The 21,006-nt window shown below is 35.5% G+C and overlaps 1 protein-coding gene across 5 annotated transcripts in view; it reads right to left on the reverse strand.

Annotated features, from left to right (window-relative positions):
• Positions 1–21,006, reverse strand: part of SLC30A7 (solute carrier family 30 member 7) — a 96,006-nt gene that overhangs the window by 70,481 nt on the left and 4,519 nt on the right. For 3 of the 5 annotated variants that reach the window (XR_011390547.2, XM_008264812.5, XM_089300262.1), the window contains exons 3-6: positions 13,648–13,761; positions 9,267–9,354; positions 8,491–8,617; positions 2,982–3,125 (exon numbers count right to left, since the gene is read on the reverse strand). Coding sequence is in view for 2 of the 5 variants with exons in the window: in XM_008264812.5 (XP_008263034.1) it covers positions 2,982–3,125; positions 8,491–8,617; positions 9,267–9,354; positions 13,648–13,761 (473 nt within the window). In the remaining 3 variants the exon portion in view is untranslated. Of the gene's footprint in view, positions 1–2,981; positions 3,126–8,482; positions 8,618–9,266; positions 9,355–13,647; positions 13,762–21,006 lie in introns of all 5 variants that reach the window. The other 2 variants (XR_016210818.1, XR_016210819.1) reach the window with 1 other exon arrangement.

The following is a 21,006-nucleotide window of genomic DNA, read 5'->3' on the forward strand; positions in this document are numbered from 1 at the left end:
AGAAAATCAGCAAGGAAACAACAGAGTTAATTTGCACTATAGACCAAATGGACGCAAAGGATATCTACAGAACTTTTCAACCTACAGTTTCAGAACACACATTCTTTTCACCAGTGCATTGAACTTTCTTTAGGACTGACCATATGCTAGGCCATAAAGCAAGTCTCAACAAATTCAATAAAATCAAAATCATACCATGCATCTTCTCTGACCACAACAGAATGAAGCTGGAAATCAATAACTCAAGAATTTAACCAAGGACATCAAAGATCTCGGCAATGAAAATTATAAAGCATTAAAGAAAGAAATAGAAGATGACACAAAAAAAAGGGATAAATCCTCCATGTCCATGGATTGAAAGCATCAATATCATCAAAATGTCCATACAACTGAAAGCAACGTACAGATCCAATGCAATCCCAATTAAAATACCAAGGACATTCTTCTTAGATATTAAAAAATGCTGAAATTCATACGGAAACACAGGAGACCCTGAATAGCTAAAGCAATCTTATATAACAAAAACAAACCCAGAGGCATCAATATACAAGATTTCTTTTTTTTTTTTTTTTTTTTAGATTTATTTATTTAGTTGAGAGGCAGAGTGATAGAGAAGCACAGGCAGAGAGAGAAAGGTCCTCCATCTGCTGGTTCACTCCCCAGATGGCCACGATGGCCAGAGCTGCGCTGATTCAAAGCCAGGAGCCTCTTCTAGGTTTTCCATGCAGGCGCAGGGGCCCAAGGATGTGGGCTGTCTTCCACTGCTTTCCCAGGCCATAGCAGAGAGCTGGATCAGAAGTGGAGCAGCTGGGACTCGAACCGGCACCCATATGGGATGCTGGAACTGCAGGCGGTGGCTTCACCCGCTATACCACAGCACCGGCCCCAGTATACAAGATTTCAAGACATACTACAGGGCAGTTTTAATCAAAACAGCCTGGTACTGTCATAAAAAAAAAAAAAATGGGTGGACCAATGGAACCAAGTAGAAACCTCAGAAATCAATCCACGCATCTACAACCAACTTATCTTTGACAAAGGATCTAAAATTAAGCCCTGGAGCAAGGACTGTCTCTTCAACAAATGGTGCTGGGAAAACTGGACCTCAGCATGCAGAAGTATGAAGCAAGACCCCCTACATTACACCTTATATAAAAATCAACTCAAAATGGATTAAAGACATAAATCTACAACCTGATGCAATCAAATTATTAAAGAACATTGAGAAAACCCTGGAAGACATTGGCACAGGCAAAGACTACTTGGAAAAGACCCCAGAGCATGGGCAATTAAAGACAAAATTGACAAATGGGATTATATCAAATTGAGAAGCTTCTGCACTGTGAAAGAAATACTCAGCAAAGTGAAGAGGCAACCAACAGAATGGGAGAAAATATCTGTAAACCTTGCAACTGATAAAGGATTAATATCCAGAATCCATAAAAAGCTTAAGAATTTCAACAACAAAGAAACAATCTGGTTAAGAAATGGGCAAAGGACTTGAACAGACATTTTTCAAAAAAGGAAATCCAAATGGCCAACAGACACATGAAAAAATGCTCAGGATCTCTAGCCATCAGGGAAATGCAAACCAAAACCATAATGAGGTTTCACCTCACCCTAGTTAGAAAGGCTTTCATGAAGAAATCAACAAACAACAAATGGCTAGCAAGCATGTAGGAAAAAAGGTACCCTAATCCACTGTTGGTGGGAATTATAAACTGGTACAGCCACTGGGGAAGACAGTATGAAGATACCTCAGAAATCTGAATATAGACCTACCATAGGACCCAACCATCCCATTCCTGGGAATTTACCCAAACCAAAAGAAATAAACATATTAAAAAGTTATCCATGTCCCCATGTTTATTACAGCTTAATGTGCAAGAACTAAGATGTGGAATCCACCCAGATGTCTGTCAACTGAAGAATGGATAAAGAAATTATGGGATATGTAAACCATAGAGAACTACACAGCAGTTAAAGAAAAAAGAAATCCGGTCATTTGCAACAAAGTGGATACAACTAGAAACCATTTTTACTTAGTGAAATAAGTCAGTCTCCAAAAGACAAATGTCCTATGTTCTCCCTTATCTGTGGTAACTAATAGAGTATCCAAAACATAATCTATGGAAGTGAAATTGATACTTTGAGATATGATAACTTTGGACAGCCCTTGTCTCTACTACTGAAGAACAGGTTTTTTATTTTTATTTTTTTGTAATACCATTTGTTGAACACTTTACTTTGTGTAGGGTTAGTCTTTTGTGTATAAAGTTACTTGAAAATAGATCTTAATATAAAGAAGAACGGGAATAGGAGAGGGAGGAAGACAGAGGGTGGGAATGTGAGTGGGAGAGAGGATAGGGTGGGAAGAATCACTATTCCTAAATTTATATTTATGAAATGTTTGAAGTCTGTAAATAAATATACCTTAAATAAAAGGTTTCTAGGTTAAAAAAAGATTAATTAAACTTATCGCCTATGAATCTAAACCCTGATATTTATGAGTAAACTGTTTAAACTATAATTTAAAATAAAATATTAAGTTGATATATAAGTTATAACTTAGTATATAAATGCTGTAAAAGTTAAAAGGCTAAAAAGAAATATTAGATAATAAACATCAAGAATTAAAAAAAATGTAATAGATTGAAAATCCCTATGGTATTTTTATAAGTTTATATAACACAATAGGCTTCATCATACTTAAAAAAATTATTTTCATTTGCTGAATTGCAATTGTTACTCATTCACTGACATTCATTTAAAATAGTGAAATTTTATTACAATGTTTACTGAAAAGAGTTAATTTCATGATATACTAAAAATGAACTAGGCCTAGAAACCATTTAGACTGATTACTTAGAAAATTTATGACAATACACTTTTAATAGACTACTTCAACTAGGAAAAGTAACCTACACAATTTCTATGTATTTGGAAGGTTATCAAACTGAAAATCTTTAGGCTATACTCACCATGAGAATGAAAATGTCCATGTCCATGAGCATGATCATGGCTATGTGCAGCACCAGGTTTCACTTCGTGACTATGGCAGTGATCTCCATGGCTATGTGCCGAGTCTAGAGCACCATTAAAGAGGGAATGACTGTGTCCATGGCCTAAAAAAGAGTGTTAGAACAGAAAAATACATTACATAGTTACAATAATGCTGAAACTACTAAAAAGAATCTTCTCTAAAGCCTGATTCAATTCAATGAACATTTACTTGTTAGAAGTGTTATAGATTAATTTAAATAATCCCGAGTTCCTACTATAAACTACAGGACAAAAGTGAATGCATAAAAAGAGGTGACAGACTTTCCTGGAAATGAAAATAAGTACTGACTAGAAGGACACAGAAATATTTGAAGATAGTTATTTGTATATTCAAGAAATATTTATTTGGGTTATACTATGTTAAAGACACTGGGACACAACAGTAAAAACACAGACATACTAACAGAGATTACAGAAAATATTTGCAAATGGTCACAATGAGACAAAGACAGAGAAGCTGCTGCCTTTAGTAAGAAGGTTTTGAAACATTATATTAAAACTTTCAAGCCATCAAGAAATATCTTAATGAGTCTATTGAAAAGCACACAAAAACAATGAATGTTACCCAATTTATAAGTATCACTCATGTTTGCAAAAATTTTAATTACCAGCACAAATTCAGCATTACATTTTAAGAAAAAATGCATGACTATGGGATGGTGGAAGGGATTACCTCAGTGAACCACCACTTCTCGAAAACAACAAAATTATGAAAATATACCATAAACCAACAATATTAATTCCCAGAATACTGGCAATTAATCACAACCACAAAACACACTAGAAATCATTTATCCATAAGAAACTACTGAACTATGGTAAGACAGCAAGATCTTTGACCTTTAAATTTAAAACTATTCCCATGCTACCTTCCTTCCTGGCACCTGAGCAAAGTAGCCAAAAGTCAGGCAGGATTACAGATAAGGAAATAGTGGATGTCTTTTGGTGCTTTCTTAAAAGCATCACTTTCTTCACAATCAATATTTTGTCCAAACTTTCAGTTTCCTGGGAAAATTTATTTTAACAATGTGGATCTTAAGAGACTAGCTCAGCTTGAGGAGGACAAAGTTTGGGAACAGGACATCACTAAAAACAATGGCTAATTCCTAGTAGTAAGTCAGATGCAGAAGGCTGGGATTTCTATTGTGGCAAAGAAGAGCCTGATGGAGAATTAAAAAGAAATGCCTAAGCAGACAACCCTAGGCAACTTTGAAAACCAACATATTCCTGGGGATCTAAAAGGTTATACACACACTGTATACATGTGGAAGAAAGACTTGACAAGGAAGAATTCATCATTCATCTCTCATTGACCTTGAAACCCTTCAGAAGCAGGAAGTGAAAGCAAAGGATGTCTTTTTTACACTGCCTAAAATTTAAGTCGTGCTTTCTCACAAAGATGCCGCAGGCAAAAGTAGAAGATATATAAACAAGGCATTTAAGGAAATATGCTAATCACTGGCTGACCACCAAATTATACTAGCTCAGATGTGATTCTCTAGGAAGCAAGGTAAAAATAAGAACAAAAACTTAAAATTTACAACAAACAGAAAACTCAATGATCACAAATTAAATCTACTTAATTAGCCTAGAAGGAAAATAACACAACAACAATAAAAACACACACCATGAATAACAAACCTTGGCAGTAAGATACAATGTCATAGCAGAATAGTTACAGAGGCCCGCACTGTGGTGCAGCACGTAAAGCCCTGGCCTGAAGCACCAGCATCCCATATGGGCACCAGTTTTAGTCATGGCTGTTCCTCTTCTGATCCAGCTCTCTACTATGGCCTGGAAAACAGTAGAAGATGGCCCAAGTCCTTGGGCCCCTGCACAAACATGGGAGACCTAGAAGAAGCTCCTGGCTCCTAGCTTTGGATCAGCACAATTCCAGCCATTATGGCTAACTGGGGAGTGAACCAGAAGATGGAAGACCTCTCGCTCTCCGCCTCTTCTCTCTCTCTGTGTAACTCTGACTTTCAAATAAAGAAATAAATCTTAAAATAAAAAAAAAAAAGCTTTATATAGAGACCTCAAGATCAAATCGATGGAAGTCAAATACATAGAAAAAATCTTGAAGTTCTACAAGACAAAAACACCTTATGTACATAGGAAACACAACAAAACTACTAAGTGACTTCTCAAAAGGAACTATGGCTGTCAAAAGACATTAAGATGATATCAAATTGTTAGGGGGAAAAACTAAACCAAAAATTCTATATTCAACTAAAATCTCCTTTAAAATAAGGGAGAAATTAAGACATTTCCAGATGAAAAGTTGTCCCTCAAAAACATTAGCAAGTCCTTCAGGGTGAAATGAAAGGATACTAATCAGTAACTCAAATCCACAAGAAGAAAGAACATTAGTAAAGGAACATAAGTAATATGAAAGATTAATTACACATTTTTTAAAAAAGATTTATTTATTTACTTGAAAGGCAGAGTTACAAAGAGGCACAGGTAGAGCTCACTCACAAATGGCCACAAAGGTTGGAGATAGGCCGATCTGAAGCCAGAAGCCAGCAGCTTCTTCCAGGTCTCCCACATGGGTACAGGGGCCCAGGCACTTGGGCCATCTTCCACTGCTTTCCCAGGCCATAGCAGAGAGCTGGATCAGAAGTGGAGCAGCCAGGACTCAAACCAGCACCCATATGGGATGCCAGCAATGCAGGAGGCAGCTTTACCTGCTATGCTATAGAGCCAGCCCTAAGAGTACGCACATTTTCAACACTATTATTTTCTTATGTGGTTTAAAAGACAGTTGCATAAATAAATATTTTTTTGTTTTTTTTAAAACTTTTATTTAATTAATATAAATTTCAAAAGTACAACCTTTGAATTATAGCAGTTTTCCCCCTATAATCTCACTCCCACCCACAAACCATCCCATCTCCTACTCCCTCTCCCATCCCATTCTGCATTAAGATTCATTTTTAATTATTTTTATATACAGATCAACTTAGCATATACTAAGTAAAGATTTCAGCAGTTTGCACCTACACAGAAACACAAAATATAAAGTACTGTTTGAATACTAGTTTCACCGTTAATTCGCATAGTACAACACATTAAGGACAGAGATCCTACAGGGGGAGTAAGTGCACAGTGACTCCTGTTGTTGATTTAACAACTGACACTCTTATTTATGACGTCAATAATCACCCAAGGCTCTTGCCATGAGCTGCCAAGGCTATGGAAGCCTCTTGAGTTCACAAACTCTGACCTTATTTAGACAAGGCCATAATCAAAGTGGAAGTTCTCTCCTCCCTTCAGAGAAAGGTACCTTCTTCTTTGATGGCCTATTCTTTCCACTGGGATCTCACTCGCAGAGATCTTTTATTTAGGTCATTTTTTGCCACAGTGTCTTGGCTTTCCATGCCTGAGAAACACTCATGGGCTTTTTAGCCATCTGAATGCCTTAAGGGCTTATTCTGAGGCCAGAGTGCTGTTTAGGGCATCTGCCATTGTATGAGACTGCTTTGTATCCCACTTCCCATGTCGGATAGTTGTTTCCTTTTTAATTATATCAATTAATAAATAAATATTATAAAACTGTTGATGGGAGTTATGGTTTGGATATGGTTTAAGCGTGCACCCAAGGGTCAATGGTTTGAAACAAGTATTAAACTGAACTGAATGTGGTATTTGGAGATGTGGCCTTTGAGAGATAATTAGAATTAGGTATGGTCATCAGGGTGGAGCCCTTAAGAGTTAATTAGGAGTAGCTTTGTAAGATTAGGAGGACAGGCCAAGAGACATCCCTGCCTTGAGTAATGTGATATCCTGAGCCACCTTGGGATTACGTTAGTAAGAAGGCCATTGTCAGGTATAACCCCATGGACCTCCAGAACCATGAGCCAAAATAAAAATCTGCTTTATAAAGCAGCCTGCCTTGGATATTTTGTTCTAGTAATAAAATGTGGACAGATACAATGGGCTTGTATAAACATGTATTTTGACAGTGGTACAAGGGAGGGGGCAACAGAGGTTTGGGGTAGTTTTTGTGTAATACTGAATTAAGTTACTACTGACCTAAACTAGATTGTCTTAAGTTTAGATGCTACTTGTAAACCCTAGAGCAGCTGTTAAGATAATAAGGTATATAATTGTGATAACAAAACTGGTTATTTATACTTAGGAGAAAAAAAATTAAGCCCTAATTCATCTCATCCAAAATAAATTATGTAGATGAAGAACCAAAGGTAGGTGGAAAAAAATCATCAAACCAAAATTTCTAAAGTATTAAATATAAGAGATTATATTTATGACCCTGGGATGGGAAACTATTTAAATAAAGCAGAAAACATAACAAGAAAAAGTGTAAGACAAAAACTAAACTATATCAAAATCAAGAATTCCTACATAAAGTTTAATGATAGAAACACTAGAAAAAGATGTCTGCAACACACAAAACAAAGGATCAAAGTAGAAAATATTAAAAATGAATATAAGTATATTAAAAATAACAGAAAAGCAAGCAAAAATATACACAGGAGAGGAAAAGTCTGAATGACCTAAAAACATGAGAAAGATGTTCAACTTATTGGAAAATAAATAAAATCAGACACTATTTAACAGTTTTATTCACACAATATTATGCACTTATGTAAGCAGGAGGAAATTTGTGCTTGCATTTATTCCTGGGAGTAAATATGAAGGACAGTTATTCAGGAAGAAAATGTTCAAATGTTTATTGAAACTAAAAATGTATATATACTATGTTCCAACAATTCTATCTACACCCTAGCATACTACAAAGAATTTTCCGTGTCGATGGAAATGTTCTCCATATGTACTGTCCAAAGCAGCAGTGTCATGTGACAACACTTGATGTGTCAATAGTGTGAATAAGGAACTAAATTTCTATATTGTACTTCAATTGACTACAATTCAAATTGAAATAAGACACATGTGACTAACAAGTGCTATATAAGACAACACAGCTCTGAAAACACTTTTGCACATGTTCACAAAGAAAGGCTTCATATAGATTAGTGAAAAAAACGTAAACAATTTAAAATCTATCCACAGAACACTGGTTAAATACACCAGGATTACCCACATCATAGAGCTTTATACGGCTGTTAACTAAACAAGGTAGATGATGTATACCAAATGGAAGGATTCAAAAAGCAATTATGCAATAAATTTCATATGCACACACAAATACAATTTTTAGGAAACAGATTAGTTTTGTGATTTTTCTGACACCTGTTTTATATAAATAATATCACACTACACACATGAGCTATAGGAAATCTGAGGGAATCCACACTGAACTGAGAAGACAATGAAATGGAGAAGAAGAATGGTTCAGGAAGACATTATATAGAGTTTAACTTTAAAATTATTAAATTTTCTTAAGTAAATAATTGACAGAAACTTAGTAGGAAATGAAGAAACAAAAGGTCCTAACCATCATACCAGATCCATGAGAATGTCCATGACCTCCATGCTTGAAAACAAATATTCCTATTAGGTTCACCACAAAGCCAAGAATTGAAACAAGTAGCAGTCTCTCATGGTGTACATCTGGAGGTGCTAATGCTCTCTAGAAAATACACAGTACAAACAAATAACATTGACATAACTTTTAATTGATCAATTGATAAAAATATAGTATTAAAAATGTCAAATAACTTTCAGAATTGAAAGTACTCAAAAAATATCTGTCAAATAGTTTATAGAAATAAAACCAGGCCTCACATTCTGCAAAAGAAGCAATTGTATATTTTTAAATAAATATTTTAAAGTCTGAATATTTGGCCTCAAACCTAATCCTCTTCATTATCTTAAAATACCTCCAGTTTTAAGTTCATTAATATGTACATTTTCTTGCTTTTTAAAAAAAATACCAAATATTAGAGATTCATTGGGAAAACTTTCAGGTTCTATTTTCTTTAAGAACATTCCGAATTGACCTAAATATCCGTTTAGTACCTTTATTTTTCATAGTGTCAACGCTTTATACATAGCTTGTAAAGTATGGACATTTCTTTCAATTTCAAAAAATTTCCCTTAATTTTAATAATTTCAACTGTTTTTAAACTCCTCCTGTATACAGATAATATCTTGTCTGATTCAAAACTGTTCTCATATATAATGATCATTTAAAACTGTTCAATTACATGCCTTTTTAGGTAATAAACATTTTTATTACAGAACTATCATTAAAAAATTCTAATCATTATCTACTATACCTCAACTCCTTCTGAGAAAATGAAAAAAGCAGTGAAGATCAAAAATAGGCCATTGACAAAGCCAGCCAGAACTTCAGCTCTAACATACCTAAAAAAGAGCAAAAAACTGAATTATTAAATTATTTCTTAAAAATCAAATGATAAATTTATGTGTGTTCAATGATTCTAAACCATATTTGATTATAAGTGGACAGCAAAGACCAAGTATTTATTATATAGCATATTTTATATTATATTATAGAAATGAGTAAATAAATTCCATTATTTTGAATTAATGTTTAATAGCAGAATGCCACAAAGCACACAGATTTCTACAAGCCAATCAAAATACCTTCTTAAAGTAAGTAGGTTTAGAAAGACCTTTCACAAAAAGGCAAATCTCAAGTTGCCAGTGGATATGGTAAAATAAGACCAGAGAAGCAAAGAAGAAAGGATTCAAAATAAAACATAGGAAAAAAAGGTATGAAAAAAAGTTTTCAAAATTTATTAATTCCCCCTTTTCTAAGAAAAGCTTTCTGCTTTGTACCTTTCAGATTTCAAAGCTCTGGAAAATGGAGCTTTGATTTAAGGGAGAACCAAATTATTTCTGAATTATCTCAGAGACAACTTGAGATTTATATTTTTAACAATCTTTCTATAAGATTAATAAATTTATCATAAACTTTCAATTACCTACTTTTAGAGCCAATTCTAGCTTCATGTAATTCTAATTAAACTATTTAAAAAATACCTGTCTTTTTCTCCATGGACTTCTGAAGCTTTCTGCTTCCTACCTGTATGAAGCATTGGGGAAACATTTTATTTTTCTATAATGTATATTTGGCTTAGTTAAAGTCATTAGAGACAACTTTAACTGTATGTTCAAAATAATTCAAACGATGCCAAAAGCAGTTAATCACTCTGGTCCTGAAACAATATAAGGGAACATCAAAACTACTGCATTTTCTAAGCTTCGTATGTTAACTTCCAGACAACATGGTTTTCAGTGTAAAAATACTTTTAAAGAGAACAAAACTCTTTAAATGGAATCTATCCAGTTATCCTGAAGTTTGTCCTATCAAATACATGCTAACATGGCATGTACTTTGATACTCAACAATAACACATATTTCTACTTTCTAACATATATAAATAATATATTATTTGTCAAAGATTAACTTTTTTTCTAGAGAAAATTCATTTAATTTAAATAATTTGTAACTAGCTATTTTAAATAATTTGTACCCAGTCTTCAATAACCTATACTTAGAAGTCTGTGTTTATTTTTATTTACCCATTTTTGAAGATAGTTTATTTATTTGAAAGGCAGAGTGCCAGAAAAAGGAGACAGAGATCTTCCTTGTCAGTGGCAGGGGCCCAAGCATTTGAGCCATCTTCTGTTGCTTTCCAAGCAGCATTAATAGGGAGCTGGATCACAAGCAAAGTAGCCAAGCCTTGAATTGGTGCTCGGATATAGTATGCCAGCATTGCAAGCAGAAGCTTAAAACATTATGCTATAATGCTTTCCTCTAAGCTTAGGAATTTATGTAATAAATCAGCAGAGTTACTATCTTAAAAAATAGAAAGCATTTCCTTTTAATCTACCCTTCTAGTTCTATAGTTAATATTTGATTGAAAGTGTTTTGTCCTTGAGTTCCACTAGATTTCAAGATTCCACTAGATTTCAAGATTGCAAGAATGTCTTCATGGCCCATGTCCTTGTACCTTTGCCACCCATGAAGACCACAGCAGAGTTCCTGGCTCCTGGCTAAAGTCTGACCTAGAGCTGTTTGTTGTGGCCATCTGGGGAAAGAACTAAAGGACAGAAGAAATCCCTCCCAACACCCTCTCACCCCATCTCTGTCTCTCCCTTTCTCTATCATTCTGTCTTTCAAATAAATAAATAAGTAAAGCTTATTTTTTTTTTAAGAATGTTTTTCAGGTATGTTCTTGTTCTTAATTTCTAGCCTACTGGGTATGCTCCATAAATTTTTATAAATTGTTGGACTCAAGTAATCCAGTAGTTTTAATATATTTTCACAATGTAGTTATAAGTTTAAATTGAAAAACTTGTGGAAACTAGACACTCTTGCCTTTACAAAACACTGTTTACTTGAAAAGAGTGAGTCTTGGAATTAGAACATGCAATTCATGAAGGTGTTGTTGCTGAATTAAGTATGATGCTGTTAGCAGACTTCAGACAGAGCAAAAAATGATGCTAAGATATACCGACATCTAAATAAGCATGTATGTATACATCAACCCCCTACATGGTAACTGGATAGATAATACTTTCATGCTGGCTCTTCCATTTCAAAAAAAAAGTATGACATAACACAAAGATGATTTTTATATAAAGAAATACTGAAAAGTCCTTACTTATTCCAATTTCCCTGCTAGTACTTCTTCTGACAGTCAGTCTTTTATTATGATCATCTTGAATTGGGAGTTTACAGAGCTTAGCCTATCCAGTTTCATGTTGATGTACTGACAACAGCACTTTACTACTACTGCTACTTATAACTACAACAACTATTCATAGTTTCAGATATTTACTAGCTTTTTATACCTTAACTCTTTCCCAAAAGGAAAAAAAAAGAAAAGTGGCAAAATAAAAGATTGTTGAATAAGACATTCTAATTAGATTTCTGAACATACTTGAATTGCTAATTTTCCAATTAGATTATAACTTTAGATATAATCTTTAACTGATTTGAAATAGATTTAATGATGTTTTAGTAACTATATTCCAAGATTATTTGATAGTCACCAAAATAGTATTATCACAGAAAATTTTCTTATTTGAGCTATCAAGCTGTTTGAATTTATAGATATACAGAAGCTCTTGCTCTATACTATAAAAAAAAGCATAATTAGCATTTTTGCCTTACATAAGTAAAATTAGCAAGTTCTCCTCAGAACTTCATTATCTCTCTTTTAGCAGTTGTCACAATATATAGCTACAATGGTTCTTTTTACAAAACTGTTTCCCAATGAGATCACAAGTTTTTCCAAGGCATGAGCCATATCTTATTCATCTTTGTATCATTAGAACCAGCAGAATATTCAACTCACATTGGATCTTCAATGACTATCTGTAAAGAATATAAGCCAGTAAAAGAGTGTGTGTGCTCACTAAAGAACAAACCAAAACTGGAAAGAAAGAGGAAACAATGAAGGAAAGCAAAAGAACAAGGGACATGAGAGAGAATAAGACGATGTGTGTGATCAAAAGGATACAACAGGATAACTGCACAGGAAAGGAGAAGGAGAATCAGTGAAAGAAGGAAAGAGGCTGGAGAAGAGAGAGCAAAAAGAAATGAGACAGTTAAAAAGGACCTGAAAGATACAGGGTAAGAGATGCAGTGAAAGAGCAGAAGGAAAGAAAGAATTAGAGAAAAAGTGTTAGGGGGTGGGAGGTTGGTAAAGTGAGGGAGAGATCACAAGCATAGACCAAAGTAATTAGAACGAAAGAATAAGCGAATAAAGCAGGAAGTTTAGGAAAGGTTGAGAGAGAGGAGGAGTATGAGGATAGTAACAAAGTGAGAGATGAATAGAAAATAAGACAGATGAAGCGACAACATATGAAAGAGCACCCACAAGAGAAAGGGATAACCGGGGAAAAGTATAGAGGAAAAGAAGTAACAAGTGAACAGGAAGGAGAGGAAACCAGGAAAAAGAAGGGAGAGGGGAGAGGATATTATTCCTGAGCTCTGTTTATACATGCTACAATGCAAAATAGTCTTTGGGCTCAAAAGAGGAAAGAGGCAGCATAATTGAAATAGTGGAAAACCCATTATTTCCATCAATCAGAGGTGGCAAAAAGCAAACTCTGCTTAGTCCCTTAGTATAAAAATACTTTCCAAATATTTGATTAATTGTTCAAATCAGCTAGTCTAAGGGAAGGAGTATTTGATATAAAGAAGAGCTGAATTGGATGAGTAATTTAAAATCGTATTATATAAAATCATAAATAAATACTAAAGTTTTCCTTCAAGAAGAAAAATATGGTAATTTTTATATAATGAAATTTTTGCTCTCATGAAAAAAAAAAACACACAAGGTAAAGAATTGAGAAATGTCCCTATATGGGAACAATTTCACCAAATGTTTTTTGTAAAATCAAGATGCCCACAAATTAGGCAAAAAGCAGTAGGTGCAACTAAAAGCACACACTATGCAGCCCCATTTAAACTGTTCAAGAGCCAAACAACCCCATGAAGTTACGAAGGTGGTTATCCTTGGGGAGGTGAGTGGGAAGGAACTAGAAGAGGCATGAGAGAAGTTTCAGAGTTTGAATTATACAAGCATATTCAATTTTTAAAACTTTGGTAAGCTTATTATTTGTGTTATTTTTGTGTATATCTTATACTTCAATAAAAAGATTTTTTTGAAGTCTTACCCATAAGAGAAAGCATCATTATCTCTCCATTTCGAAATAACCGAAGCTGCCAATCCAGCTAAAATGGCAGTGCTATCGAAAAACATGTGAAAAGAGTCGGAAATCAAGCCTAAGCTGGAAAAGAACAAACACATTGGCACATTATAATTAAACCTAAATAGGAATCCTTGTCTAAAATTCTAACATTCAGCCTCTGTTCATCAAGAATTATCCTTCTAGGTACCTTTCTCTGAAGGGAGGAGAGAACTTCCACTTTGACCATGGCCTTGTCTAAAAATTATCAGAGTCAGTGAACTCAGGGGGCTTCCATAGCCTTGGCAGCTCATGACAAGAGCCTAGGGTGATTACTTACACCATAAACAAGAGTGTCAATTTGTTAAGTCAACAACAGGAGTCACTGTGCACTTACTCCTCATGTAGGATCTCTGCCTTTAGCGTGCTGTACATTGAGATTTAATGCTATAACTAGTCCTCAAACAGTATTTTTCACTTTATGTTTCTGTGTGGGAGCAAACTGTTGAAATCTTTACTTAATGTATGCTAAACTGATCTTCTGTATATAAAGAGAAACGAAAATGAATCTTGATGTGAATGGAAGGGGAGAGGGAGTGGGAAAGGGGGGGGGGTTGCGGGTGGGAGGGACGTTATGGGGGGGGAAGCCATTGTAATCCATAAGCTGTACTTTGGAAATGTATATTCATTAAATAAAAGTTAAAAAAAAAGAATTATCCTTCTAGAAACAACATTTAGATATGACAAATAGAAAGATATCAAGGATAATTTTTAAGCTTTTAGAAAGGAAACCCTTGAACACTTGTAAAAAACCATCTGCTACGGGCAAAGGGTAGGCATCTGCCCAAGCTCTGCTCAATAGCAGAAGTTAGCTACCACTAAAAAAAGGTCAGAAAAAACTGCTTTTTGCTACTGGTGGCAAGGCTGAAACCTGCTTGGTCCCAGGCTCTTTTTTTTTTTTTTTTTTAAAGATTTATTTATTTGAAAGAGATACGGAGAAATAAGGTGAAACAGAGAGAGATTGATCTTCCATCCGCTGGTTCACTCCCCAAAGGGCCTCAATGGCCATTCCAGGAGCTTCTTCAGGGTCTCCCACATGAGTGGCAGGGTCCCAAGGACTTGGACCATCCTCTGCCGCTTTCCCTGGCACATTAGCAAGGGGCTGGATTAGAAACAAAGCAGCAGAGACTCGAATCTATTCGAAATGGCTCCCTATGGGATGCTAAAACTGTAGGCGGAAGCTTACCCTTCTACGGCACAACACACTGCAGACCCTGGGCTCAGGTTCTTGCACTGATACAAAACCAAAGTCTGCTATTGTTAGGTGTCCAGCTCATCCCTAGATACCAGATTGGGTGTTGAGTGAGGGTGGGAACAGGGAACAAGAAGGGGAAGAGCGAAAGGTTCGAGAACATCAAGAATACCGACCCTGACATTCAGGCATACCTAAGCCTGCCTATAACAGGAGAAATCTACAGTCTTTCTCTTAGCAGCCTTGAATAAGGTAAATGACAACAATCTACTGCTGAGAGTACAAAAAGGCAGATGATGATGGCCCAAGTACTAGGGTCCCTGCCACCCTTGTGGGAAACCCAGATGGAGTTCCTGGCTCCTGGCTTCAGTCTGGCCCAGGCCTCGCCGTTGCCACCATTTGGGGAATGAATTGTTGGATGGAAGATCTCTCTCTTCTGTTTCTACCTTTCTGTCACTCTGCCTTCCAAATAAATTCTTAGAGAATGAGAGAGAGAGAGAGAGATCCTCATGGGGTACAGGTGTGTTGGATATGCTGAAAGCTAGGAATGGAGCTAGAAGGCCTAAAAAAAACCCCTCCAGCACTCCAAATCCCACACCAGGCACAAGGAAGTAGGGAACACTAGAAAAATCTGAAGTCTATAGCTTGTTGAAAATTAATTAGCAACAACAAGACACAAGAGCACAAAACACAGCTCAAACCTAACTACTAACCAAATTGGTTGAAAACTCCTACACTAAGAAATAGACCAAAATATATATATATTCATTTCTGGACATACACATCATTTAACCTCCATCTCTATTATTCTGTTAAACATAATAGCTAACACTCAATAAATATTTATAAGACATAAGAAGATGGGAAACAGAAGAAGGCTCACTGTCAAGAGCTAAAGCAATCAACAGAATCAGAACCAGAAATAGTCCAAATACTAGAACCACCAGATAGGGACAAACAAGCAAAATAGAACACAGCATCCCAAACCTGTCAAAGAATATCAGACTAAATACGTGTATTTGGGGCCTCAAGAGTGGAGAAAAAAATTAAAGAGTAAAAAAAGTTCTCAAAAGTAAAATGTTGAGAATTTTCTAAAATTCATGAAAGAAAACCAACCACAGATCCCAAAAGCATAATTAATCCCAAGCAAGGTGAAAAAAAAAAAAAAAAAAAAAAAAAAAAAAAAAAAAAAAAAAAAAACCACAGAAACAGAAACAGAAACATCTTGGAAAATCAAAAGTAAAAACACAAGAATTAGATAGAAAAGAACAAAGATATAAGTTATAGAGTATTTTTCATCAGAACCTATTAAAGCCAGAATGCAAGAACATCTCTGAAGTAGTGAAAGAAAAAAATAAAACGCTATCAACTTAAAATTCTATGTCCTACAAAATATCTCTCAAAGGCTTGGCCCAGCCCTGGCTATCTGTTTTTGATGTTGTTTTGGGGGGATGGAGGGAAGACTGGCAGGTAAGGACATACTCTCTCTCTCCATGTCAGCCTCTCAAATAAATTTTTAAAAATTTCAAGTGAAAATAGAATAAAGACTCCTTCAGATAACCAAGGCCGAGAGGATTAACTGCCACAGACCTGAGTTAAATAATAAAAAAGTTCTTCAAATAAGTGTAATACCATATGGAAGCTCAGGTAGTAAAAACAAATGAAGAGTACTGGAAATGATAAATATGTGGGTAAATATACAATATTTCTTACTTTTAATGCTTTTTAAAGATAACAGGATAAGAAAGCTGTAAAAAAATCAATAAACTAAAAATTGGTTCTTTGAATAGATCAACAAAATGGGTAACTTTTAGCAAAACAAACCAAACAAAGACTCAAATTACTAAAATTTAAGAATTAAAGTGGGACTATTATCCCTGACTTTACAGAAATAAAGAGATTACAAGGAAATGTTATTAAGTGTATGCCAATAAATTAGGTAATTTAGGCAAAGTAAACCAATACCTAGAAACAATCTAGCAAACTGCCCTAAAAAATAGCTGAACAGACCTGTAACAATGAAGAGGATTGAATTAGTTAAGTTTAAAACTTCCAAAAAAGAAAAAGCAGTGCTGTTTTCACTAGTAAATTCTATCAAAAAGCTAAAAAACTAAACACCAATCTTTTTCAAACTATTCCAGAAAATAGAAGATGAGGGAATATTTTCCAAGGACAAGACTAGTATTACCTTGATACCAAAACCAAAGACATCACAAGAAAATAAACTCCAGGCCAATACTTTTTATAAATATACATACAAAAATCCTCAGCAAATGGAATGCAGCATTACTGAAAAGCAGGATATATTGTAGCCAAATAGATCTTAACCAAGACAATATAATCTTCCTTATCAGTGGAATAAAAGACAAAAACCAAATAATCATGTTGAAAGATGATGAAAAACATTTGACAAACTCCAATATTCTTTCATGGTAAAGACACTCAACAACTCAGAACAGAAGGAATGTCAACCTGGCAAGCGGAGCCCACAAAAAACCCAGATAACATCACTATCATTAACATGAAAGAATGAAATGTCTTCCCCTAAAATCAGGTATAAGGATGCCCTTCCCATTTCTCCTATTGAATATTTTACTGGAGGGTGTAGCCAGGGCAATTAATCAGGAGCAGAAATAAAAGACACCCAAATTGGTAGGGGAAAAAGAACCATATCTATTTGTGAATAACATGATATGGTACAGAGTCCTTGATTTACAATGAGGTCAACCTCCTCTAAAATCCATTACACAATGAAAATATCATGTTGAAAATACATTTAATATTGTAATCTCCCAAACATAATAGCTTAGCTTAGCCTACCTTAAGCATATTCAGAACACTTATGTTAGCCCACAGTTGAGCAAAATCACCTAACAAAAAGTCTATTATTCTGTAAGAAAGTATAGAATATCTAAAATTTAAAGTACTATTTCAACTGAGTATGTATTGCTTTCCTACCATTTCAAAGCTGAAAAACTTAAGGTTGAACCATCGTAAGTCAGAAATTGTCTGTGGAAAATCTTAAGTAATCTACCAAAAAACTATTAGAAGTAGTAAACAAATTTAGTAAGTTTACAGATACAAAATCAACATACCAAAATGAATTTACTCCTACACAGTATCAAAAGGATACTATCAGGCCAGCGCCACAGCCCACTAGGCTAATCCTCCGCTATGGCGCCGGCACCCTGGGGTTCTAGTCCCGGTAGGGGCGCCAGATTCTGTCCCAGTTGCCCCTCTTCCAGTCCAGCTCTCTGCTGTGGCCCGGGAGGGCAGTGGAGGATGGCCCAGATCCTTGGGCCCTGCACCCGCATGGGAGACCAGGAGGAAGCACCTGGCTCCTGGCTTTGGATCGGCACAAGCACGCCAGGCCATGGCAGCCATTTGGGGGGTGAACCAACGGAAAAAGGAAGACTTTTCTCTCTGTCTCTCTCTCACTGTTAACTCTGCCTGTCCAAAAAAAAAAAAAAAAAATAGGATACTATCTACTATCAAGAAAATCAAAAGTAGTGCAGAGAATTAAGAGAAAATATTTGCCAATGCTACATCTGGCCAGTGACCTGTATCTTAATATATGAAGAAGTTTTAAAACTCAAGAAAAGAAAAAAAATATCAAAAATGGACATGGGGGTCGGCACTGTAGCATAGCGGGTAAAGCCACCAACTGCAGTGCAGGCATCCCTTATGGGTGCTGGTTCGAGATCTGGCTGCTCCACTTCTGATCCACCTCTCTGCTGTTGCCTGGGAAAGCAGTAGAAGATAGCCCAGGTCCTTGGGTCCCTGCACCCATATGGGAGATCTGGAAGAATCTCCCAATTGGGGAGTGAACCAGCAGATGGAAAACCTTTCTCTCTCTGCCTCTACTTCTCTCTCTGTTTAACTCTGACTTTCAAATAAATAAATAAATCTTTAAGAAAAAAACAGACATAAGATTTGAGTTGACACTTCACAAAGAAGACATATAAATGGACAATAAGTACATGGAAAGATATTCAACATCATTACAGGGAAATGTAAATGAAAACCATGATAAACAATTTCACACCTCCTAGGAAGGCTATAAAAAATAGATAGCAAGTGTTGGTGAATACAGACAACTTAACCTTCACACAGTGCTGGAATGTTAATAACAGAATTAAATGGAACATTAATTCATATGCAACATGGATGAACTTCAAAAACATTACGCTAAGTGAAAGATATCAAAGGATTACAAACTGTCCAAATTATACAGAATATCCACAATAGGCAAATTCCTAGACAGATATCAAAATCAAACAAAGCTATCATAAGAAAATAAAAGAAAATCTTGATAGAGGACTAATATAGTAAAATGCTGGTAAAATTTGCTTTGAGAAAACCATCGTTATATTCTGGTAAAACAATATAGCTGTATTGACTTTATAGAATTTTATAACTAAATTTCAAAGTCAATTTCAGGAGGTGGGCAGTAAGATGCTACTTGGGACACCTGCATCTGGTATTGCAGTGCCTTGATTCAAATCTCAACTGCACTCCCAATTCTAGCCTCCTGTTAATGTGCATACAGCAATGATGGCTCAAGTATTCGGGTCTCTGATTTCCATGTGGGAGATCTGGATTGTGTTCCTGGCTTTTGGCAGGACCGAACCCAATCCGAAGCCATGAGCTTCTTCTGGGTCTCCCACATGCGTGCAAGGGCCCAAACACTTGGGCCATCTTCGGCTTTCCCAGGACATAGCACAGAGCTGGATTGGAAGAGGAACAACCAGGACACAAACTGGCGCCCGTTTGGGATGCCCGCACTGCAGGCGGAGGTGTAGTCTACTGCACTACAGCACCGGCTCCTACTCCTAGTTTTTTGCTCACCTATCATATATTAAAATACGTAACACTCATAAGGAATTTCAATGTTATTACTCACCTTCAATATAAGTATATGTTTTTAGTATGAATGATGGAATAATATGCTATAAATTTCCTTTAAATATAGTGTAGAGAATATTTAAGGTTATGCGATTTACATATCAAATGTAACTCTGCTAAGTCACGATAAAGAAAAATTAGTAGTTAAAATCAGCATACTTGTTTTAGAGTTCTCTTTTAGCACTACTAGTTTCTCTAAAATGTATCTCTAAACTTTTTAAGAACAACCACATTCTAAAGATATTTTAGTAAGAAAAATTTCTTGAGATGTAAAGGAAAAACCTGAACATTGAAGCAAAACAGAATAGATGTGAACAGAACATATGGCAAAAGAATCTTTTAAAAAGGATTTTATTTAAAGTCTACTGGAGGGGCCGACGCCATGGCTCACTTGGTTAATCCTCTGCCTGCGGCACCGACATCCCATATGGGCACCGGGTTCTAGTTCTGGTTGCTCCTCTTCCAGTCCAGCTCTCTGCTGTGGCCCGGGAAGGCAGTGGAGGATGGCCCAAGTGCTTGGCCCTGCACCCGTATTGGAGACCAGGAGGAAGCACCTGGCTCCTGGCTTCAGATCAGCACAGCTCCAGCCATAGCGGCAATTTGGGGGGTGAACCAACAGAAGAAAGACCTTTCTGTCTGTCTCTCTCACTGTCTAACTCTGTCATATAAGTAAAGTAAAATAAAGTCTACTGGAAGCAAAAACAAAGAGGAGGAAAAATACCTATAAAAAGGCAGACCTAATAGAAAAATCAACCCAAACACTATGTATAGGTCTTACTTGGATTCTGATCTGTAAAATCAAATGTAACAATAACTTATGAGACAATGAGGAACATTTGAAAACTCATTTGACATTTGATATTAATGAATCATTAATTTTCACAGGTGATAATACATTAAGAAGGGGGCTCTGATAGTTTAGGTAATCAAATTGAAGTAGTTATGGAAGAAAGTATATCTTGTATGTGTTTTAGAACAAGCCAGTGGTAAAATAGAGATAACAGATGGAATGAAATAGGTCACATATTAATGAATATTAAAGTTGGGAGATGGGTACATGAGGTTCATTAAGCTCTACTTTTATATATGTTTAAAACTTCCCATTATAAATTATTTTTAAAGAAATCAACTGGTCTACTGGTAATGAAACTAAGAGAATATTTATTAAACATCAATTCAAAATTGAAGAT

The sequence above is a fragment of the Oryctolagus cuniculus genome, chromosome 7, assembly GCF_051225735.1.
Source record: "Oryctolagus cuniculus isolate XC-2025 breed Fujian yellow rabbit chromosome 7, ASM5122573v1, whole genome shotgun sequence".
In the NCBI taxonomy this organism is placed as follows: Eukaryota; Metazoa; Chordata; class Mammalia; order Lagomorpha; family Leporidae; genus Oryctolagus; species Oryctolagus cuniculus.